We start from the raw sequence: 25267 nt of genomic DNA, 5'->3' as shown, positions 1-25267 counted from the left end.
GGGACCGCTTTGCAGAACACCTCCGCTCGGTTCACAATAAACAATTGCACCTCCCAGTCGCGAACCATTTCCACTCCCCCTCCCAATCCTTGGATGACATGTCCATCATGGGCCTCCTGCAGTGCCACAATGATGCCACCTGAAGGTTGCAGGAACAGCAACTCATATTCCGCCTGGGAACCCTGCAGCCCAATGGTATCAATGTGGATTTCACCAGCTTCAAAATCTCCGGCCTGTACTGTACTGCACTGTTCTATGTTCTATGTTCTCCCCTCCCCAGACCGCATCCCAAAACCAGCCTAGCTCGTACCCACCTCCCTAACCTGTCCTCCCACCTCTAGCTCACCCCCATCTTCTACCTACTAAACTCATCCCGCCCCCTTGACCTGTCTGTCCTCCCTGGACTGACCTATATCCTCCCTAACTCCCCACCTACACTCACCTTTACTGGCTCCAACCCTGCCTCCTTGACCTGCCTGTCTCCTCTCCACCTATCTTCTCATTCACCCATCTTCCATCCGCTTCCCCCTTTCTCCCTATTTATTTCAGAACCCCCTTCCCCTCCCCCATTTCTGAAGAAGGGTCTACGCCCGAAACGTCAGCTTTCCTGCTCCTCTTATGCTGCTTGGCCTGCTGTGTTCATCCAGCTCCACACCTTGTTGACTCAGATTCTCTAGCATCGGCAGTTCCTACTCTCTCTGAAACAATTGTAGGTGTTGCTTTTCTTCATTTCTTGTGCCCTTCGGGGATTAATGATGTGTTGAAAAGTAGCTGTTTGCCAGGATGGAGGAGCTGAACATGGAGACCTTGGGTGGGAAAGTCCTGGACTGGGTCAATGCAGAGAGTTTAGTAATTGTGCGAGTGGACGGGTATAGTCCATGCCCTCGTGTGGCGCATTGTTCGGGGCCTGCCTGAGGATTCTGCTTCTCATGCCCGATCACATTGCTTCAGTCACTGAGCCACTGAGTTACTTCTTTCCATTCCAGGTATGGACCAATCGAGCGACTTGGAGAACATGAAGGTCGATCCAATCAGTTTGGAATTTGACCCACTGAGCAACAGCAACTCCCAAACCGAGTGAGTCTGCGGTTCGGTTTCTCCTCCGTTAGAGACAAAGGGCTGGTGTTGGAGGGGGTGGCACGAGCAAAACAAGAACTGCTGATGAGAGAGATAACACTGTGTGGAGCTGGATGAACACAGCAGGCCAAGCAGCATCAGAGGGGCAGGAAAGCTGACGTTTCGGGTCAAGACACTTCTTCAGACTTTTCTGAAGAAGGGCCTCGACCCGAAACATCAAACTTTCCTGCTCCTCTGATGCTGCATGGCCTGCTGTGTTCATCCAGCCCCACACCGTGTTATCTCAGGTTCTCCAGCATCGGCAGTTCCTACTATCTCTGTTGATGAGAGAGGGGGCTAACATGCCTAAACTCCTGGATAAAGGAGCCTATCCAATTGAGCTCAGGACCATCGACCACGCTGGTCTGTAAATGCCTGACCTCTTGATCTTAGAGGCCAGTCTGATTAGTATCATGGATAGGAGACCATCTGGGAATACCAGGTGCAGTAGGGCTTTAAAGAGGGTTTTGTGGCACAGTAATAGTGTCCCTTCCTCTGGACTAGAAGATTCAGGTTCAAGTCCCAGCTGCCTGGAGGTGTGTCTTAACATATCCAGATGAGTTGATTTCAGCAATTAAAATCACATCCGAAAGACAGCCCTCCATGACAGTAGAGGTCTCTCAGCACTGAACTTCTATTAGTGCAGCATTCGGACAGTGCGATACACCCTCAGCGCTGACCCTCCGACAGTGCCCACTCCCTCAGTGCTGACCCTCCGACAGTGCGGCACTCCCTCAGTGCTGACCCTCTGACAGTGCGGCGCTCCCTCAGCACTGACCCTCTGACAGTGTGGCACTCCCTCAGCGCTGACCCTCTGACAGTGCGGCGCTCCCTCAGCGCTGGCCCTCTGACAGTGCGGCGCTCCCTCAGCACTGACCCTCCGACAGTGCAGCGCTCCCTCAGCGCTGACCCTCTGACAGTGCAGCGCTCCCTCAGCACTGACCCTCTGACAGTGCGGCGCTCCCTCGGCACTGACCCTCTGACAGTGCGGCGCTCCCTCGGCACTGATCCTCCAACAGTGTGGCACTCCCTCAGCGCTGACCCTCCAACAGTGCGGTGCTCCCTCAGTGCTGACCCTCCGACAGTGCAGTGCTCCCTCAGCACTCACCCTCCAACAGTGTGGCGCTCCCTCAGCACTGACCCTCTGACAGTGTGGCGCTCCCTCCGCACTGACCCTCTGACACTGCTGCGCTCCTTCAGCACTGACCCTCTATTAGTGCAGCATTCCAACAGTGCAGCACTCCAATCCCCAAATCATTGATTTCGTTCCAGTCTGTATCTCACTCCCAGGGATCTGTTCTATCTATTTACTACCGTGAACCCCTCGATTAGATTCCTGTCTGTAACTCACTGCCAGGCATATATTGCTTCTACTTAATATTGTGAATAATTGTCTCCTGTAATTGCAGAGCTATTTATGAAGATCTGGATGTTGCTTTAAACAGGGCGAAGGCTGTCTATAATGGGAGTGCTAAATGACTGGTACCCTGTCACTGCTTTAGTTGGTGAGTAGTTGTGGGTCAGTTATACAGCTATCCGTGTTCCCGCTGGAGTTGACACGAGTGAGCAGTGGCCTGACTGAAGTGTAACAGATCTGGAGTGGATTGGCAATGTGGGCTAGGAGAGGATGTTTCCTCCTGTGTGTTGGTTCGGAACAAACAAGCCCAAATTCAGTGGGGGGTGCCCTTTGAGGACAGAAATGTGGAATTTTAGCTCAGAGGGTGGTGAGATTATGGAACTGTCTGCCTCAGAACGGGTGGAAGTGAGGTCATTGAATATTTTTATGACCGAGGTAGATAGCTGGGCAATGGGCAACTGAGGTTATCAAGGGGTTACAAAGTGTGGAGCTGGATGAACACAGCAGGCCAAGCAGCATCTCAGGAGCACAAAAGCTGACGTTTCGGGCCTAGACCCTTCATCAGTCAAGGGGTAGATGGTTTTGTGGGAGTCACAACACAAACAAATCAGGCAATGTCTTGTTGGATGTGGAGCAGGCTCAAGGGACAAATGATAATAGCAACTGCAGATGTTAGAGAATCTGAGGTAACAAAGTGTGGAGCCGGATGAACACAGCAGGCCAAGCAGCATCAGAGGGGCAGGAAAGCTGACATTTCAGGGCCTAGACCTAGGCCTGAAATGTCAGCTTTCCTGGTCCTAAGATGCTGCTTGGCCTGCTGTGTTCATCCAGCTCTACACTTTGTTACCAAGGGACAGCTGGCCTCCTCATGTTCCTATTTTGTTCATTCTACCGTAGTTCCCAGTGGGGCACAGGCAGAGAATAATGTTGTGTTAGGGTAAAGTAAATGATGTGCAAAGAAGCGGAAGAATTAAAGAAATCATGTTGTTTTTACCCTTTTGAACAGCTATTGGAGATTGTGTTTGAATTGAATCCTAAGGCCATTTGAATAAACTGGGAGCAGCGTTACCCTGAGGATGAGCTTTGGCTGTTCACTGCCACAAAGACCGCTCACCGAGAGACTGTGGGTCTACACACAGCCAGACTGAAAGTTGGAGTACACCCGCCATTGGTATTAACAGCAGCCTGAGATCTAACACATCAATAAACTACTCATGGAGGAAGCAACAGCCCCACATTGAACCTCAAGATTCACAATACCGTAACATTTCCTCCAGGGAAAACTTGCACCTCGTCCCATTGCCAAAGTTCCAACTTCACAAAAAATTCAAGAAAAGTCATGTTTTAATTTCTTCAGTTTGAAGCACAGATGCTCCAGCCCTGACATCTTTAAAACAGCAACATTAGTCACTGCCTTTCAGGGAGAAATAAGGAAATGGACAGGAAATATGGAAGGAACCAGCGACCGACAGGAGATAGGATGCATGAGGAAAGTGCCAATGAGGAGAAATTAGAAAAGTGACATTTTCAATTTACGTCTGAATTTCTAATTCTCATAACATCCCACTTCTGTCAGCTTCTCAAATTCCAGACCATGTCTGTGCCTCGTCACTGATTATCTCCAAACTCCCTTTCCATCCAATGACTGTGACTGGGGTACAGTCCCACACACACTGACTGTCACTGAGATATGGGACCCACACGCACACTGACTCACACTGGGGTACAGTCCCACTCACACACTGACTCTCACTGGGGTACAGTCCCACTCACACACTGACTCTCACTGGGATACAGTCCCACACACACACTGACTCTCACTGGATACAGTCCCACTCACACACTGACTCTCACGGGGATACAGTCCCACACACACTGACTCTCACTGAGGTACAGTCTCACACACATACTGACTCTCACTGGGGTACAGGGCCCCCACACACACTGACTGTCACTGGGGTAAAGTCCCACACACACACTGACTCTCACTGGGGTACAGTCTCTCACACACACACTGACTCTCACTGGGATACAGTCCCACACACACACCCTGACTCCCACTGGGGTACAGTCCCACACACACTGACTCTCACTGGGGTAAAGTCCCACACACACACTGACTCTCACTGGGGTACAGTCTCTCACACACACACTGACTCTCACTGGGATACAGTCCCACACACACACCCTGACTCCCACTGGGGTACAGTCCCACACACACTGACTCTCACTGGGGTATGGTCCCACACACACACTGACTCTCACTGGGATACGGGTCCCACACACACTGACTCTCACTGGGGTAAAGTCCCACACACACACTGACTCTCACTGGGGTACAGTCCCACACACACACTGACTCTCACTGGGGTACAGTCCCACACACACTGACTCTCACTGGGGTACAGTCCCACACACACACTGACTCTCACTAGGGTAAAGTCCCACAAACACACTGACTCTCACTGGGGTAAAGTCCCACGCACACGCTGACTCTCACTGGGGTACAGTCCCACAAACACACTGACTCTCACTGGGGTACAGTCCCACAAACACACTGACTCTCACTGGGGTACAGTCCCACACACACACTGACTCTCACTAGGGTAAAGTCCCACAAACACACTGACTCTCACTGGGGTAAAGTCCCACGCACACACTGACTCTCACTGGGGTACAGTCCCACAAACACACTGACTCTCACTGGGGTACAGTCCCAGAAACACACTGACTCTCACTGGGGTAAAGTCCCACGCACACGCTGACTCTCACTGGGGTACAGTCCCACACACACACTGACTCTCACTGGGGTACAGTCCCACACACACACTGACTCTCACTGGATACAGTCCCACTCACACACTGACTCTCACTGGGGTACAGTCCCACACACACACTGACTCTCACTGGGGTACAGTCCCACACACACACTGACTCTCACTGGATACAGTCCCACTCACACACTGACTCTCACTGGGGTACAGTCCCACACACACACTGACTCTCACTGGATACAGTCCCACTCACACACTGACTCTCACTGGGGTAGGGATCCCACACACACACACACACTGACTCTCACTGGGGTACAGTCCCACAAACACACTGACTCTCACTGGGGTACAGTCCCACAAACACACTGACTTTCACTGGGGTACAGTCCCACACACACACTGACTCTCACTGGGGTACAGTCCCACACACACACTGACTCTCACTGGGCACTGCATTCCCATACACTCCTGGGACTATATGAAGGCCGTGCCAGATCACCTCAATATTTAGTTCTACAGAAAGGCCATTTTTCTGAATCATCTTTTGTGATATTAGAACATCCGACAGTGCTTTGCTATGCATGAAATAGTTTTGTTGTGGTCCCTGGTCTAATGTAGGGAGTTACATGTGAAAGGAAATGCAATGGTGATTTGAAATATTAAAACTAACCTTCTAAAAGGATTGTAATATTTGTAACAATGAATGTACGAATAGCCTGTTGTACTTGATGTTCTGTCTCTGCTTTTTAGTCGTGTGTTTTCTTTCAGGCCTGATAGTTGTGTGAGCTGACCCCGTGAGGGTTTGAGTGTCTGAGCTGGAGAGAGGTCATGGCTTGTTTCTATTGTACGCTTTGTTCGATAACCTCAGCTGGACTGTGGCTAGCTGACTTCCAGTTGTTCTCGGTGCACAAGGCCTCAGGAGCAGGAAAGTCAGGCCCACACGGTGAACCTGGGGCCAACATTAAATTGCCTGTCAGCAGTCAGTCCCCCAGTTCCTGGCCAATCAGCGAGGAGGCACTCTGGTTAATTTAGAAACCCAGGTAATGTGCTGGGGACCTGGGCTCAAACCCTGCCACGGTAGAATTTGAAAACTCTGGAATTAAGAGTTTAACTATGAACCCATTGTTGGAAAGCCCTATCACATTCCCTAATATCCTTCAGGAAAGAAACCTGCCATCCTTACCTGGTCTGGCCTACCTGTGACTCCAAACTGATGGCAGTGTGGTTGACTCTTAACTGTCCTCAGGGCAGCAACACCCACATTCCACCAATTAATAAAGAAATGTCAGAAACTTAAAATTGACAGAAACAATATTCAAATGAAAGGAGAAAACTCTGTCAAATGGATTTAATGTCAACAAATGTGAAGTCGTCTCCTTCGGACCTGAAAAGAACACAAGACTGAAAATGATACTTCCTAAATGGGGAAGCTGGTGATCCCTATTAAGGGAGTGACGACAACAAAGCCTCAACTAATCGCTACTACAAACACACGAGGAGTGCTGGGACCACTTGGAAATGAAGCGTTGGCTATGGAGAAAGTGCAGCATCAATTTACCAGAATGACACCAAGATGCCATGGGTTAGAAAGGGAAGACACAAATGCAGGATGTGTTTCTTGAAGTCCAAGGGGTGATTTTTCCGTCTGATGTAGGTGCTGGTAGCTGTGCTGGAATTTGTTTCTCATCCCTAGTGCCCTTGGAATCATTGGCTGTCTAGTACATTTCAGAGGTCAGTTACGAATCAATCACATTGCTGTGGGTCTGGAGTCACATGTAGGCCAGGCTAGATAAGGATGTCAGATTTGCCATGATGGGATTTGAACCCACATCCCCAGAATAATAGCCTGGGGCTCTAGATTACTGATCCCCTGATATTGCCTGTACCCCAGCACCTTCCCACAGAGTTTTCAAGATATTTAGGGGGTAGATCTGATAAATAGAGAAACTATTTTCACTGACTGGAGAGTTTATTACCTAGTGATATCATCTAACAATTAGAGCCAGGCCTTTCAGGGGTTTTATTTATTCAGGGAATGTAGGCATTGCTCACAAGTCTAGCATTTAGTGCCAATCCCTAGTTGCCCCTTGAGAAGGTGATGGTGAGCTGCCTGCTTGAACTGCTGCAGTTCAGTGAAATGAGGAAGAAATTCTGCAGACAAGGGGACATAGTTCTGAGGAACGGCCTCCAGACCCAAAATTCTGATGTTTTCTTCGTAGATGCTGCCAGACCTGCTGAGCATTTCCAGCAACTTCTGTTTTTGCTCCTGACATAGGTTTGGAGTTCTCTTCTGTAAATGGAAACTGAATTCTGTGTTTCTAATGTACATTTTAGTGGTTAAATTGTTGCTTAACTCTTAGTGAGAAACTTGTGCTTTCACACCTCAATCCATTGATCTTACTGTATAATCTGAACTAACAGTGCTGAGGGAGTGTGCACTTTCGGAAGGGCCACAATTTGGATAAGATGTTAAACAGAATCTCCTCTGTCAGGTGGACGTGAAGAAAATCCCATGGTACTATTTCAAGAAGACAAAGTGTTTTTCCCAGTGTCCCGATGGAGATTTATCTCACAATGAAATGCAAGGCACACCACTCTGTTATGACCATATTGTCAGACCTGGTTGTGTAAATCGGTAGCTGCATTTCTTATGACAGAGCACCTGACAACAAACAGTCCCCTGCTTGATGTAAAAGTGCCTTGAGATGTTTGTGGTTATGAAAAGATAACATATCAATTACTTATCTTCATGGTATGGATTAATGAAAAGGTTTTACAATAAAGTAAGAGGAATAAGCCGGCTTTATGGCACTGTAGTTGGGGAGATGGTGGGGAAGCTCTTTAAATACGAGTTACATGCTGAAATGAGCTGACTGATTTTCCTGGATGGATGAACAAAGATTACCTTTTAAATGCCTGTTATGTTTTTGAAATAAACAAGAAATTGAAATTTAAATAAAATTGGATTGTGACCCTGTGTATAATTTCCAATGCCAATATTATCACGTGCATCAGAGAGATATTTTTTAAAATGTGGTATTTATTTGAGAAGGTGCTGGATACTGAATGCTGATCATCCACAGTTCCTTCTGCCCATCGCCCTGTGCTGTTCGGTTTCCCCGCTTAATTCTGCGCGTGCGCATTCACTGGACTCCCAGCTCGGAACTACATTTCCCAGGGCCCTGCGGGTCTGCGCCTGCGCGCTGGTGGGGCTCAGCCTGGGCTCGGCGGCGGGGACTGGCAACTACCAGAGCCCGAGGCTCCAGGGCCGGAGGCCACTGACAGGCCGCAGGTGGGCTATTGACCAAAACCTGACCGGAAACGGTGTTCAAGTGACACGAGGGAGAGAGATGAAGCACGGTGAAACTTCTGAGGGCGAATCATACCTGCTGGTTCCTTCATTGTCCAACAGGGTCCTGCTGGATCCATCTGTCCAACAGGGACCTGCTGGATCCCTCACTGTCCAACAGGGTCCTGCTGGATCCATCTGTCCAACAGGGACCTGCTGGATCCCTCACTGTCCAACAGGGACCTGCTGGATCCATCATTGCCCAGTAGGGACCTGCTGAATCCCTCTGTCCAACAGGGACCTGCTGGATCCCTCACTGTCCAACAGGGACCTGCTGGATCCCTCACTGTCCAAAAGGGACCTGCTGGATCTCTCACTGTCCAACAGGGACCTGCTGGATCCATCTGTCCAACTAGGACCTGCTGGATCCCTCACTGTCCAAAAGGGACCTGCTGGATCTCTCACTGTCCAACAGGGACCTGCTGAATCCATCTGTCCAACAGGGACCTGCTGGATCTCTCACTGTCCAACAGGGACCTGCTGGATCCATCTGTCCAACTGGGACCTGCTGGATCCCTCACTGTCCAAAAGGGACCTGCTGAATCCCTCTGTCCAACAGGGACCTGCTGGATCCCTCTGTCCAACAGGGACCTGCTGGATCCATCTGTCCAACTGGGACCTGCTGAATCCCTCTGTCCAACAGGGACCTGCTGGATCCCTCACTGTCCAACAGGGTCCTGCTGGATCCATCTGTCCAACAGGGACTTGCTGGATCCCTCACTGTCCAACAGGGACCTGCTGGATCTCTCACTGTCCAACAGGGACCTGCTGGATCCATCTGTCCAACAGGGACCTGCTGGATCTCTCACTGTCCAACAGGGACCTGCTGGATCCCTCACTGTCCAAAAGGGACCTGCTGAATCCCTCTGTCCAACAGGGACCTGCTGGATCCATCTGTACAACTGGGACCTGCTGGATCCCTCTGTCCAACAGGGACCTGCAGTATCCCTCATTGTCCAGTAGGGACCTGCTGAATCCCTCTGTCCAACAGGGACCTGCTGGATCCCTCACTGTCCAACAGGGACCTGCTGAATCCCTCTGTCCAACTGGGACCTGCTGGATCCCTCACTGTCCAACAGGGACCTGCTGGATCCATCTGTCCAACTGGGACCTGCTGGATCCCTCACTGTCCAACAGGGACCTGCTGGATCCCTCTGTCCATCTGGGACCTGCTCGATCCCTCACTATCCAACAGGGACCTGCTGAATCCCTCTGTCCAACTGGGACCTGCTCGATCCCTCACTGTCCAACAGGGACCTGCTGAATCCCTCTGTCCAACTGGGACCTGCTGGATCCCTTTGTCCAACTGGGACCTGCTGGATCCCTCTGTCTAACTGGGACCTGCTGGATAATAGTAAGCATGTCACACATGGGATAATAAAGTTTTTATTTCAGTGACTCCTTTGATCAAACTTTCCCATCATCTCTTTTTGGTGGCTCAGTGTCAATTTTTATCTGATTGGATTCCTATGAGATGACTTTGGGCAATTTATTATTTTAAAGGCACTGTAACAATGTAAGTTGTTGTTATCACATGGTGCTATTCTTTCAGCTCTATCTTTTTCTTCTTTCTATTCTTAAAATATTCAAATGTTGCCAGATTGTGACGGCAGTTGAAGCTTTTCACTGTGTTTTACTGTGTTGTTCATTGTAGAGTACAAGTCACAATATTCTGGCATGTTTCCCTTTGATCTGAACCATCTTCAACAATCTTCTCTTCCCTACAAAATGCACAAGCTGCTGACACAAAAACGTTCTGTCATCTAAACCACGACTTTTCCTACTCTGCTACTCTTTTCAGCCTTCTAGTTCTTTCTAATCAAAAACCTTTCTCATCCTACACAGACTGAAGACTGAGTGTAGCCCTTGGGCAAAGCAGGATCTGAAGCTAGAGAAATGGTGATTCAGTCCCCATTATTTTCTCACATCATTGGTCGAGATGGACCTTGGTAGAGATAGAATTATGTGGACCTTGGTCTTTTTTTCACCTCAGATTGTCAGAACTAACTCAGAATAAGCTAGTTAACATTGCCCTCTCTATAATTTGTACCGAAGACTAATGTTGTGTTATTCATACATAAAAAGTCTGTAGTAATTTGGAGAAGTAGTTTTGACTTGGAAGGTAATTACTTAAAAACATATACTACAATGCTACTACTGGCAGGGGAGTGCAATTACAGTATGGCAGGGTGGTCTAATAGAGCTTTATAAAACCATGAGGAGCATAGAATAGCCAAGGTCTTTTTTCCCAGGGTAGGGGAGTCCAAAAATAGAGGGCATAGGTTTAAGGTGAGAGAGAAAAGATTTAAAAGGGACCTGAGGGGTAACGAATTTCACACAGAGGGTGGTGCATGTATGGAATGAGCTGCCACAGGAAAGGGTGGGGTACAGTACAATTACGATGTTTAAAATACCTTTGGACAGGTACATGAATAGGAAAGATTCAGCAGGATATGGGCCAAATACAGGCAAATTAGTTAAGTTTGGGAAACCTGATCAGCATGAACAAATTGCACTAAAGGGTCTGTATCCATGCTGTATCACTGTATATGGATCTTCCATTGTAAAAGTGGGCATAGGAATTTATAATGGAAAGAGCTGGTAGAAAGTGAACACAGAAGAAATATTTTAGCACAGATATATAAAGAGAAATCAGACTCTTCATGTACATTGAAAGTAGCAAAGGTGCATTCCAGATTACCTGCACCAGATTGCACACTCCTTGTGATGGCTGTATCACTGTATTGTGAGGCATTCAAACTTGGTTTCTTTCATAGGATCTTTGGATTGCTTGACCAGAGTGGGTGTCTTCCACAGTGATGCTGGCCAGGCTTCAACACAGGTGAGTGTACAGATCACTTTCCTCCTATGTCTCAAGGTTTTTGTGAAAGATTAAGCAAAGACCACATTGGTAGTGGGGCAAAACCAGTCTTTACAATCTCTCTGATAATAAAGTGTGAAGCTGGATGAACACAGCAGGCCAAGCAGCATCTCAGGAGCAGATGCTGCTTGGCCTGCTGTGTTCATCCAGCTTCACACTTTATTATCTTAGATTCTCCAGCATCTGCAGTTCCCATTATCTCTTTTACAATCTCTCTTATGGTCACTTATGAGATTCAGTACAATGTTGCCTGTTTGTTTAATTTATTGGGAGAGTCTGAGTGTTGTTGGTAAGACATGCTTATTGGACATCCCCAGTTGCCCTTGAGAAGGTGGTGATGAGCCCTGTTCTTGAATACAACTGAGTCAACCACTTTGCTGTGGATTGGGGGCCATATGTAGACTAGTTAAGGGAAGGTTAGAAGATTCTCTTCCCAAAAGACCATAAGTAAGCCAGAGGGATGTGTACAACCACCGAAGAGTCGCCATTATTGAGTTTTATTATTCCAGATTTACTTAGTTAATTTCCTAGCTACCGCATTGGGATTTAAACTCTTGTCTCTGGATCATTCATTCAGGAGTCTGTCTGGATTCTTATTCCAGTAGCATTACCTCTGCTATCCCTGAGGTACCTGAGATTGTTTTAAATGTGCTGATAAATGTGGGCTCTTGTAACAGCCAGTAGATACAATTTGCTCACAAGGCTGACAAAATGTGTAAAAGAAGACACCTATTATGTGTGCTGTTGTGTGTGTCTTACATGTTACACTCTTCCAGTGTACAATATTGGTCTTACTATCCTGGTTAGGCCTTGACATGTTTACTTTGGGCTAATTGCCTTTGGAGTGTAAAATCTCTCTTCTTTAAAATCTCTGCTTTTTCCCCTTTGCATCTTCATTCTTTTGATTGTTCTTACCATTTCATTGCTTTCACTGAAAGCCCAAAGCTGTGCAGCATTATGTAAGAGTCAATACATTGTGGAACTGGAGGAAAACAGCAGATCAGGCAGCATCAAAGAAGCAGGAAAATCAATGTTTCAGGCCTGGAGCGTCAACTTTCCTGCTCTTCTGACGCTGCCTGAACTGCTGTGTTCCTCCAGCTCCACACTGCGCTGATTCTAATTCCAACATCTGCAGTTCTTGCTATCTCCTGGCAATGTATAAGAGACAGTTCTTCCTAGTGTTCAAGACTGCACCAATGGTGGTGGGGGTGGAGGCATCTTGTTTAGGTTCTTAAAGTTTTCAAGGGATATGGGAAATTTGAACGCAATCACTTCTGCAGATTATGACCCTTCAGATTATTTAATGACATTTAAAAATAAAACAATTCAAATATCTTTAGTTCTGTGGAAGTGGTGATAGAATTTTGGAAGCATGTAGCAGCAAATTAGGTACAGCAAACAACAGGAGGTTTTCAATAAGGGCTGAAGGAGCTCCCATTAGGAGGGAGTAATAGGAACTGCAGATGCTGGAGAATCCGAGATAACAAAATGTAGAGCTGGATGAACACAGCAGGCCAGGCAGCATCTTAGGAGCAGGAAAGCTGACATTTTGGGCCTGATGAATGGTCTAGGCCTGAAACGTCAGCTTTTGTGCTCCTGAGATGCTGTTTGACCTGCTGTGTTCATCCAGCCCCACACTTTGTTATCTCTCATTAGGAGGGGGAATGGCTATACAGCCACAAGAATCACAGTGAGAATCTCACAGCAAGTTTTATTATAGGGAGACAAGATGTGTAAACGGATTCCAGTCCAAAGCAAAAGTTTTGCTATTTTATAATATCTCCCTATTCTCCCAAAGGTACTCATTCATTCCAAGTGAAATGTAGAAGAGCTGTTGTGGAGAGATGCACTATCCATGTAGTGTCAGACTGGTTTGAATTGTGTTCTGTCTCTAATCGTGATTGTACCTTTCACACAATGTATCAGATGGGAAGCATTTCAGAATGTCCCATTCTGTGATTGTATATATTTGTAAGTCCTCACTATATACTGTGGGTATGTGGGAGAGAGTGCACACCGCGTTCCCGGTACTGTATGTGCTCCATGTGGAAATCACATTGTTATTGTATAATCCACAAAATTGATTGATGTGAGCTGAAACTCACTTATTGTGTCGTATCCAAGTGAAAGATTACCTTCACTTTACACTGACAGACTGGGGTTTGGAAAAATATTAAATTCAGCGACTGGAGTTATGCAGAGTTCATGGAAAGGATTTGGCAAATTATTAAATATGAAACAGCTCAAATCCTTTCTAATTTCAGGAACAGAGCCTAATAAAAGCAGCGTGATCCTGCCTCAGGCCAATATTTATCATTGGAACTTATCCCTCAATCAACATCATTTGAACAGATAAATGCAGAAAGCATTCAGTAGGTCTGGCAGCATCTGCATTTCAGCAGGCAGTCCATCATGTCCTTACTACCGCAGTCCCAGGAAGCAGAGCCCGAGCACTTTGATGGCCTGTCCCTGTTATACTGGTACGGATCTGTGTGTCTGTCTGTCTGTCTATCTGGGACCGTTTCTGTATCTGTGTGCACTGTGGGTCTGTGAGATCTCCCACTGTCAGTGTACTTAACTGTACTCTTCATATGAACACACAGGCAGGGGCAGGCCATTCGGCCCCTTGAACCCGTTCGACAATTCAATGATAACGTGGCTCATCTCCATTCTCCTGTTTTCCCTGATACCCTTAATTTTCTTTGTGAGTCAGTACACCTGCTTTCCACAGCCTTATAAAACACTCGGTGGCGTGGTCGCCGCTGCTGTCTGGGGAAGAGAATTCCACTATCTGATGGAAAATATTCCCCTCATCTCCTCCCGAAACCGGATACCCGTTACTTCGAAGCTTGTCTGTCCCAGGAGGGGAAATATATTTTTCAGTATCCTTCCTGTCCGGTGACCTCAGGGCCTTATGTCCCTGTAACATCTTGCCGATCTTCTGTTGGGTCACGTACACTACCTGCTGAGTCTTTTTTCCAGCATTATCTGTTTGTACTTCGAGCATCCCCCCACAGGGTGCTGTGTTTGACCACAGCAGATTGCCCTGTTGCTGCTTGTGGGATCGTGCTGTGCCCACACTGGCTCTCGCCTCCCCGGATTGCAACAGCTCACATGCAGTTTATCGGCCTGCCCTGGGCTTGGGGGGGGGGGGGGTGCTATCTTTCTCTCCCGTGGCCCGGGCAGGGCTCACTGGGTTCCCTCTGCCCCTCAGTGAGTGAGGAAGTGGGAGAGAGTCGCCCAGGCAGTAGGCTCACTGACTGGCATCTGCTCGCTCCCCTCGCCATCTGCTTCCAGCTTCTCACCGCAATATCGCCGCAGCTTCATCGCTCCAGTCCCCCCACTGGGGGAGGGCTAGCGATCGCCACGATCCTCATTCTCCAGCGGCGTCTGTCTCTCTACACGCAATCCACCCATCATGTCCTTACTGCCACAATCCCAGGAAACGGAGCCCGAGCACTTTGACGGCTTGTCTCTTTTATACTGGTAGGTGTCTGCGTGTGTGTTTCTGTCTGCCTGTCTCTCTAAGGCTTTCTGTCTGTCTCTGTCCCGCACTGCCTATCGCTCCCTGTGTGTCTGTTTCCCTCTCTGTACGCGACTATCTGACTTTCTCTACACCTGGGTCTTCCTGTCTCCCTCAGTAAGTGTGCCTGTCACGATCTTTTTCTCCGCTGTTTTTTTTTCTCTGTGTGTGCCTTTCTGTCTGTCTAACTGTGCCTGTATTGCCCTATCTCTCTGAGTGTCTTTTTCCCTATCTCTGTCAATGTGTTTTTCTATCCCTCTAAGTTTGTTTGTCATTCCATCTCACTTGGTTGCCTGTCTGTCTCTCCATCTCTTGTTGTACATGAGTCTGTAAGTTTTTCTGTCTTTCCATTTGCCTGTAAGTTTCCTTTCCATCTCCCCGTCTCTGGAAGTGTGTTTCTCTCACGCTGTCTGTAAGCGTGTCTGCCCCTCTCCATTTTTCTGTGTGTGTGTCTGCCTCTCTCTCTCTCTCTAACTGTTCCTGTCTCACTACTTCTCTCTCTATGCGTGTCTGTCTGTTTTACTCTCTCTGTAACTACGTCTGTCTCACATAAAGAAGGTTATAAGCCCTACTGTGTGGAAGCAGGCCATTTGACCCATCAAGCCCATACTGACCCCCTGAAGAGCATCCCACCCAGACCCACTCCCCTACTCTATCTCTGCAACCCCATGGCTAATCCACCCAGCCTGCACATCCCCGGACACTATTGGCAATTTATGGGAGGAGACCCATGCAGACAAAGAGAGAATGTGCACACTCTGCCCAGACAGTGGCCCATGGGTGGGAGCGAACCTGGTTCCCTGGCACTGTGATGCAGCCGTGCTAACCACTGTGCCGCCCTAAACCTGTCTGTCTCAATGTCTCTGTCTCTATCTATCTCACTTTGTCTGTCTCTCTGCCATTGTCTCTGTGTGAAGGGCCAGGAAGGCACCAAGTTCAACTCAAGAGAGGCCTAGGGCTCAGTTACACTCCGGATCACCAGGGCAAGTGTTCCCCTTTGGGTGGGGTGGGTACTAAAAATATTCACCAATTTGGGCAAAGAAGGTTGCAGTAGCTGTTCTTTTGGTTTTTACTCAGATTTTGAAGTTATGGCTAGAATTTTCTAACTGTACCTCAGGATGTTTGTGTCATTTCAGCTCTACATTGCTTCCGCTAACCCTCCCACCTCAGAGTTCCTGTCAGCAGGTGGTAGATGCTGGAGAGATGCTGACACACTCTGTGAGACTGATGGGTTGTCAGCAGCTGGAAGTCTAGTCTGACCCTATCTAGACCCTGCACTCTGAGTTAGTTAATCAGTTTATAGGATTATGGAAGAACATACAGTTCTCCTAATGGCGATGCGCTGCTTTTGATAACTGCCTTATCACAGAATCCCCACAGTGTGGTAACAGGCCATTTGGCCCAACAAGTCCACACTGACTCTCAACAGCATCCCACCCACACTCAGCCCCCTACTCAACCCTGTAACACTGGATTTCCCATAGCTAATCAACCTAATTTACACATCCCTGGACACTATGGGCAATTTGGCATAGCCAATCCACACCAAACTGCACATCTTTGGACATTGGAGGAAACCGGAACATCCGGAGGATACTCACGCAGACGCAGGGAGAATGTGCAAACTCCACACAGACACTTGTCTAAGAGTAGAATTGAACCCAGGTCCCTGGCACTGTGAGGCAACAGTACTGACTACACAATGCTGCCCAACATTTAGGTAAACTTCAATATGTTATAAAGTCGATGGGATTCAAAAGATGAGGGATAGGAGTGTTTCGAGAAAGCTATTTTCATATAACAACTTACACTACAGCACTCCTTGTCAATGTAGGAACAGCATGGAGAACCCATTTAATTTCTGACCTTTTGTGGATAACCAGCAACCTCACTATTCCAATAGTTGATAGTACAGGACTTGAGTATTGTTGGAAAAGAACACTTGTTATTGAAGCTATAAGTCTGCACTCATCAGGGCAATACACAATTATAAACTGTATGAGTGATATTTTCCCTTTCTTTGGATACTTACAAATTGTCCTCATGAGTGCAAGACAAAATGCTCTGCAAAATGTTCTTACCCAGTCATTCTCAATCTCACTGTTTTGATCCCAAATGATTGCTGTAATCAGAACTTTTAACTTAAATAGGCTTTCATAAATGTTGTCCAGATGCAGTTGCAAATGTTTTAAATTTAGGATTTTTCAGAAATCAGTACGGGAAAATTTTATTATTTAACAATCATGCTGGGAATGAAGGGGTTAATTCATGAGGACAGGCTCATGACCAGACTTGTATTCGCTTGAATGTGGAAAATTAAGGAGTGAAATGATTCTGACATTTAAAATGATTGAAGAATTTGGGGGAATTGCAAAAGAGAAAGGGAGAGTCTTGCGGCACAGTTGATAGTGGCTTTGTCTCTGAGCCAGAAGCTCTAAGTTCAAGTCTCAGCCCAGGAACTGACAACCAAACACATGCCAATGGTAGGTGGTAAGAACAGGAGAGATTCCGGTTAGTTGTACTTGATGCACTGTGGTGTCCTACAAGCTGTAAGTGTCAAGTTTCAGGCTAGTGATCAGTTCCAGGAGAACAGATTATAAGCATGTGATTTATTTACCCATTTGGTACCAGACTTGGGAAGTCTTCAAAGTGAAAAAAATAAATTTCTCCCGTGAGAAAATGCAGACAAGAAGGGACATTGACTTCAAATTGGTGGCTTAAAAGGGAAATGAAGAGGCATTTCTTCCACACACAGAATGGTGGAAATCTCTGTCTTTCCCCATCATCTCCAATTCCTAATAAATTTCACAGTCTATTTCTGGAATTCTGAGCCAAATGCAGTTGAGTGCATTTTTCCATCCCCACCCCTGTCTGCTTTCCGGAGAGACCACTCTCTCCGTGACTCCCTTGTTCGCTCCACACTGCCCTCCAACCCCACCACACCCGGCACCTTCCCCTGCAACCGCAGGAAATGCTACACTTGTCCCCACACCTCCTCCCTCACCCCTATCCCAGGCCCCAAGATGACATTCCACATTAAGCAGAGGTTCACCAGCACATCTGCCAATGTGGTATACTGCATCCACTGTACCCGGTGCGGCTTCCTCTACACTGGGGAAACCAAGCGGAGGCTTGGGGACCGCTTTGCAGAACACCTCCGCTCAGTTCGCAACAAACAACTGCACCTCCCAGTCGCAAACCATTTCCACTCCCCCTCCCATTCTCTAGATGACATGTCCATCATGGGCCTCCTGCACTGCACAATGATGCCACCCGAAGGTTGCAGGAACAGCAACTCATATTCCGCCTGGGAACCCTGCAGCCTAATGGTATCAATGTGGACTTCACCAGTTTCAAAATCTCCCCTTCCCCTACTGCATCCCTAAACCAGCCCAATTTGTCCCCTCCCCCCACTGCACCACACAACCAGCCCAGCTCTTCCCCCCTACCCACTGCATCCCAAAACCAGTCCAACCTGTCTCTGCCTCCCAAAACCGGTTCTTCCTCTCACCCATCCCTTCCTCCCACCCCAAGCCGCACCCCCAGCTACCTACTAACCTCATCCCACCTCCTTGACCTGTCCGTCTTCCCTGGGCTGACCTATCCCCTCCCTACCTCCCCACCTATACTCTCTCCACCTATCTTCTTTACTCTCCATCTTCGGTCCGCCTCCCCCTCTCTCCCTATTTATTCCAGTTCCCTCTCCCCATCCCCCTCTCTGATGAAGGGTCTAGGCCCGAAACGTCAGCTTTTGTGCTCCTGAGATGCTGCTTGGCCTGCAGTGTTCATCCAGCCTCACATTTTATTATCTTGCAGTTGAGTGCTGTTCTGTCTTGCTTTTCTTTGCTCTTCAGGAACAGGATATCATCAGAAGACCTTTACCTTGACACTGATTGTGGAAGGAGCAGTTTTAAACAGGATCACTGGCTAATAGCATTTTGCTCCTTTCTCTAGTTTAAATGGTAATGTGAGTGAATGTTGAAGGTGGTGGATGTGCTACCCGTCAAGTCAGCTGCTTTGCCCTGGACAACATTGAGCTTCTTGTCATTGAGTCGCAGAGATATACAGCACAGAAACAGGCCCTTTGGCCCAACCCATTCATACTGACCAGGTCTCCTAAACTGAACTAGTCCCATTACTTGTCATTGTGAAAGAGGGAATACATTATCTCATAGGTTTTTGTTCAAGCCATTTGTAATTGGTGATGTCTTTTTACATTTTTTAGGACTATTATGGGCCCCTATGGAATTAATCGAGCTGTTCATCGTGTTGTGTTCTCTGACTGTGAGAATGGTCTAGGTAAGTGCAAACTGCCTATTGTCATAGAACATAGAACATTACAGCACAGTACAGGGCCTTCGGCCGTCGATGTTGTGCCGACCTATCATACCGATCTCAAGCCCATCTAACCTACACTATTCCATGTACGTCCATATGCTTATCCAGTGACGACTTAAATGTACCTAAAGTTGGCGAATCTACTACCGTTGCAGGCAAAGCGTTCCATTCCCTTACTACTCTCTGAGTAAAGAAACTACCTCTGACATCTGTCCTATATCTTTCACCCCTCAATTTAAAGCTATGCCCCCTCGTGCTTGCTGTCACCATCCTAGGAAAAAGGCTCTCCCTATCCACCCTATCTAACCCTCTGATTATTTTATATGTTTCAATTAAGTCACCTCTCAACCTTCTTCTCTCTAATGAAAACAGCCTCAAGTCCCTCAGCCTTTCCTCGTAAGACCTTCCCTCCATACCAGGCAACATCCTAGTAAATCTCCTCTGCACCCTTTCCAAAGCTTCCACATCCTTCTTATGATGCGGTGACCAGAACTGTACACAATATTCCAAGTGTGGCCGCACCAGAGTATTGTACAGCTTCACCATAACCACTTGGTTCCGGAACTCGATCCCTCTATTAATAAAAGCCAAAACACTATATGCCTTCTTAACAGCCCTGTCAACCTGGGTGGCAACTTTCAAGGATCTGTGTACATGGACACCGAGATCTCTCTGCTCATCTACACTGCTAAGAATCTTACCATTAGCCCTGTACTTTGCCTTCTGGTTACTCCTACCAAAGTGCATCACCTCACACTTGTCTGCATTAAACTCCATTTGCCACCTCTCAGTCCAGCTCTGCAGCTTATCTATGTCTCTCTGCAACCTACAGCATCCTTCGTCACTATCCACAACTCCACCGACCTTAGTGTCGTCTGCAAATTTACTAACCCATCCTTCTATGCCCTTCTCCAGGTCTTTTATAAAAATGACAAACAGCAGTGGACCTAACAGCGACCCTTGCGGTACACCACTAGTAACTGGTCTCCAGGATGAACATTTCCCATCAACTACCACCCTCTGCCTTCTTTCAGCAAGCCAATTTCCGATCCAAACTGCTATATCTCGCACAATTCCATTCCTCTGCATTTTGTACAATAGCCTACTGTGGGGAATCTTATCAAACGCCTTTCTGAAATCCACATACACCACATCAACCGGTTTACTCTCATCTGCCTGTTTGGTCACCTTCTCAAAGAACTCAATAAGGTTTGTGAGGCACGACCTTCGTTTCACAAAACCGTGCTGACTATCCCTAATCAATTTATTCTTTTCTAGATGATTGTAAATCCTATCCCTTATAACCTTTTCCAACACTTTACCAACAACTGAGCTAAGGCTCACTGGTCTATAATTACCAGGGTTGTCTCTACTCCCCTTCTTGAACAGGGGAACCACATTTGCTATCCTCCAGTCGTCTGGCACTATTCCTGTAGACAATGACGAGTTAAAGATCAATGCCAAAGGCTCGGCAATCTCCTCCCTGGCTTCCCAGAGGATCCTAGAATCAGGAGGAATTTAAGCAGAAAGCAGAGAACCCAAAATCTATCAGGTTCAGCCAAGGATTTCAAGCTGAGGTATAGCTGAGCTTACTGCAACCTATCCCTTTCAGTAATCGCACATTGTAATGCAGTTTACTTCCCGAGTAAAATAAAGGTAAGATCTTACATTTGTATAGAGCCTTTCGCACCCTCGGGATGCCCCAAAATGCTTTATAGCCAATGCCCTCGAAACCTCTGAAGTACAAAAATGTCTGTAGTGTGGCAAAAATGGAAGCTAATTTATGCATAGCCAGATTCTGTTAATAATAGTCGGATAACTTATTAGACAGGCTAATTTTAATATTACACATTGAAGGTTAAATATTCACCGGGACAGTAGAGAGAATGTCCTTGTTCTTTTCCATCGATAGTATGAGAATCTCTTGCTTTCATGTCGGGGAGCAGACAGGGTTTCAGTCAAACATCTGTCCCAAAAGACAATGCTGAATTCTCCAGCAGTGCAGCACTCCCTCATGTCTGCACAGGGAGTGTCACCTGAGTTTAAATGCCGAAGTCTTTGGAGTGGGACATGAACTCACAACCATTGGACTTGGAGGTAAATGATGACCACTGAACCATGGGGTATGCCAGTGTAATTAACGCTGAAGAGTCAACTGCGGGGAGGAGGAGGGGTTTCAACATAGTTTGACTGATGCTAGGAATTCTATTGTTGGACTAGTATTTCCCTCAGTTAAGGTGAAAAAGGCAATGCATTGTGGATTACTGAGTGAAAATGGTGCTTATTCCTACATTGGAGTCTATGACCATGCCGCTTAGGTATAACTTAGCAAGATCAGCACCACTTTAAACTGATTAAGTGAGCTCCATCCAAGTGAGGTACAGATTAATTTCCTCCATTGGCTCCATCAAGATATTGTACTCAATTCCTTGTTAACTAACCAGCATTATCGAGCACCTTTAACAAAATAAAATGGCTCAAGGGAATGTAACAAGACAGGATGGAGTTGGGGAGATAGTGAGGCCATGGAGGAATATAAGCAGAAAGCAGAGAATCCAAAATCTGAAGTGACGTTGGGCCAGGTGTCAGTGTAGGTCAGCGAACATGAAGTGGTGGGTGAGGCAGATCTGGTGCGCATTAGGAGACAGATGTTAGGGTTCTGGATTTCAAGTTCATGGGTGTAGACAGTGAGATACTGGCCAGGTGAGCAATTGCATAATCGAACGTGGATGTACAAATGCATGAATAAGGATTTCAGCAGGACCGCCTCAGAAGAACAAAAACATTTCTTTCAGAAACAAAAACAGAAATTGCTGGAAATGACCAGCAGGTCTGGCAGCATTTGTGAAGGGTAATCAGAGTTAATGTTTCGAGTCCAGTGACACTTCCTCAGAACCTGCCAAAACATTAACTCCAATTTCTCTTCACAGATGCTGCCAGACCCACTGAACTTTTCCAGCAGTTCCTGTTTTTGTTTCTGACTGAGACAGCATCCGCAGTTCTTTCAGTTTTTAAAAACATTTCTTTCTCTATTTTAGGTATTAAAATTATCGGTGGGTTTAAAGAACAAACGGGTGAGGAATACGGAGTATACGTTAAGCGTATTTTGCAGACAGGAATTGCAGCAAGTGATGGTAGGTGCAAAGTATTTAAGGCAACAAACATATCCTTTAATTATTTCACTTGCCACAAATTCATCAACAACCTGTGGTCTTTAACAGGTATTGAACCATCATTTCATAATGTAGTTAAAGATGCTGACTGCCACAGAGGGGCAATGCAACAGTAACTCTAGTGTCTTCACCTTTGGCTTTGCATTGTTGCTGATGATTTAAATACTCTGCCCGTCTGTGATGACTCGCCAGATGGGAATGCAGTCCAATTTGAGCAAGGTATTGTTGGCTTCCATGGGACATTTAGAGGTCATCATCTACTGATGCGGCGTTACTCCCACAATTATGTTTTCTGCGGCAATCTGAAGACACGGTTCTTCAAATTTCTGTATTCTGGTGGACTGACCTCAGTGCTACTTGTTTTGAAGACTGCTCATGCACTGCTCCCAGCTCCCAGTTACTGAAGTCAGTCCATCATATAAATGATGTTTCCTTTGTGCCTTAGTTTTGCCTGACTGATGAGTCGTATTGGCATCATCAAGCTCTCTGTATAGTGCATCCTTTCATCAGTGATCAATCTACTGAAGGTGCTATAATTAATAAAGCAAACACCATAGAAGGAGAGCATTTAGCACCTCATACCTGTACTGGCCCTTACAAAGAGTGATCTGATTGCTCCCACTCCCACAGCCCTGCAAATCTCTTCTTTTGAAGTGTTTATCCAATTCCATTTTGAGTATTGCTATTACAGCTATTGCTATTGATATTCCAACATCATCTCAGGTAGCATTTTCCGGACTTTAACTCACTGTTTAAACTAAGTTCCACATTATCTCCCCTTTTTTTAAACTGATTACCTTAGACCTGCTGTGTTCTCAGATTATCAACCTTCCTGTCAGTGGGGATGGTTATCATTATCTAATCTATGAAAACACCACATGGTTTTGAATACCTTTATCAAATCTTTTCCTTGTTCTAAGGTGTGCAGCCCCAACCTCTCTAATTTCTACACAGTACTGAAGTCGCTTTTCCCTCATGCCATTCTTCATTGGCAGAGGTAGGGAACAGCCTACCTGTGGGTTTGGGACCAAGGGCCATGTATCCTGCCCCAAATTTTGCCGCAAAGACAACAAATCCAAAAGGATTCTGATGCTAATGTGGTGAAAATTTGAATATTCTTAATTGGGAGGGATAGTTAATGGAAGCCGGTGATGAAGATTAACCCACGTAAGCAGAATTAACTGTTGGAAACCCCCTTGTGATCTCATACCTGGGCACACTAGCAGTTTCCAGTGCTAGTCACTGGCCAGACTTCTGGAGCAAGGACCCTAACCCAGGTATGTTACGGATAGGTTCTGAATTGAGAGCGCTTTGTCCAGATCTTAGTTAAGGATAGTTTGGACCCATCTTATGATGAAGATCACATTTGAATCAGGGTAGTGGGGATCAGAAACTATGTTCATGCTCTGGATATTGATGAAAATGGAACAAACCTCTCGCCAATGAACTGCATTAACCCAGGGGAGAAGCTTGGCTGGGACTCCTGTAAATTGCATGGTAGGATGGAGTAAACAGTGTGTCAGTTGTACCCCACTTTCTGTTTCAGGTCGCTTGCAGGCTGGTGACCTGATCCTGGAGGTGAACGGAGAGGATTTAGTGGGAGTTACCAATGAGAGGTATTCAACACTGGAGCTAAACAGCATCCAGCAATATTCCTTACTCTGCCATTAGTGGCCATGCTTGCAGTTTCCTGGGCCTTATACTCTGAAATGTCCTGCCTGAACTTCTCCACCTCCCTCTTTACTCCTTTAAGACACTCCTTAAAAATAACCTCTTTGGCCAATATTTTGTTCCCTATCCTGATCTCTCCTCTTGTAACTCAGTGTCAAGTTTTGTTTGATAATGCTCCTGTGAGGCGCCCTGGGATGTTTTGCTATGTCAGTGGTAGTATAGAAATGTAATTTGTTGCAGTGAGGAGGCAGGGACACCTGATAAATAGCCCAACCAATTAGTCAGCTGCTACCAAAATGAAATATAGAGATGCTGAAAAACTGAAAATAGAATGTAAAGTCCTATTATTACTCAGCAGGTCTGGCAGCCTCTGTATGGAGAGAGAAACTGTTCATTTTTCCAGGTGATGATCTACCATCAGAACTGAAAAAAGCTATAGAGCTAAAGGTCTTAAACGAGTGTAGAGCTAGTAAAGAGAATTGCAAGGAGAAAGAGCAAAAGGGATATTCTGTGAGGGGGTGGAAAGGAGAGATTGAATAACATAATGGTATGGGACAAAGAACACCATCACAATCCAGTCAATTTAGCCGCAAACATGATCAAACCAAGCTTCAGGTTTTGTTCCTGGAGGGGTAGGATCAAAAAGTAAGGAAAAGATTCAAACCTGTCACTCAGAGGGTGCTGTGTGTGGCTCTGGTTGTCTAATGATAAACAGGATTTAGAGACACTGGAGAGAGTGGGGAGAAAATTTACTGGGATGAGACCTGAAGTGTGTCACTTTACCAGAAAAGATGGACAGGTTTGTTTCTGTTCCCTCTCTAGAAGAGAAGCCTGAGGGGTGACCTTATCAAGGTCTACAAAATTTTCAGTGAATACAGAGAGAATGAAAATCTCTTGTCGGGAGGAGTATCACCAAGAAATCCACTCAGGAATTCAGGAAGAACAATTTCACTCAGAGAGTAGGTAGACTGTGGAACTTGTGCCCACATGGAATGGTTGTGTGCATAATATAGAAATATCGAAAGGGAAGATAAACAAGCAGATGAGGGAGAAGGATGACAAAGATGGTTTTAGATGAGAAAAGA

General features: G+C 46.6%; 2 protein-coding genes across 9 annotated transcripts in view; both read left to right on the top strand.

Moving 5' to 3' along the window:
* LOC125463720 (TOM1-like protein 1) overlaps nucleotides 1-8160 on the top strand; it is a 58962-nt gene extending 50802 nt beyond the window's left edge. For all 5 annotated transcript variants that reach the window (XM_059653597.1, XM_059653596.1, XM_059653593.1 and 2 more), the window contains 3 exons: nucleotides 987-1077; nucleotides 2526-2621; nucleotides 3480-8160. In XM_059653597.1, coding sequence (XP_059509580.1) covers nucleotides 987-1077; nucleotides 2526-2595 — 161 coding nt within the window. In that variant the 3' untranslated portion in view covers nucleotides 2596-2621; nucleotides 3480-8160. The remainder of the gene's footprint in view (nucleotides 1-986; nucleotides 1078-2525; nucleotides 2622-3479) is intronic.
* A 294-nt stretch (nucleotides 8161-8454) lies between these two features.
* Nucleotides 8455-25267, top strand: part of stxbp4 (syntaxin binding protein 4) — a 192159-nt gene continuing 175346 nt past the window's right edge. For 2 of the 4 annotated variants that reach the window (XM_059653592.1, XM_059653590.1), the window contains exons 1-4: nucleotides 14667-14963; nucleotides 19226-19299; nucleotides 22377-22472; nucleotides 24058-24127. In XM_059653592.1, coding sequence (XP_059509575.1) covers nucleotides 14896-14963; nucleotides 19226-19299; nucleotides 22377-22472; nucleotides 24058-24127 — 308 coding nt within the window. In that variant the 5' untranslated portion in view covers nucleotides 14667-14895. Of the gene's footprint in view, nucleotides 8540-11373; nucleotides 11439-13741; nucleotides 13958-14666; nucleotides 14964-19225; nucleotides 19300-22376; nucleotides 22473-24057; nucleotides 24128-25267 lie in introns of those variants that run through there. The other 2 variants (XM_059653591.1, XM_059653589.1) reach the window with 2 other exon arrangements.

The sequence above is a fragment of the Stegostoma tigrinum genome, chromosome 22 (genome assembly GCF_030684315.1).
Source record: "Stegostoma tigrinum isolate sSteTig4 chromosome 22, sSteTig4.hap1, whole genome shotgun sequence".
NCBI lineage: Eukaryota > Metazoa > Chordata > Chondrichthyes > Orectolobiformes > Stegostomatidae > Stegostoma > Stegostoma tigrinum.
This window is presented reverse-complemented; position numbering and strand designations above follow the sequence as displayed.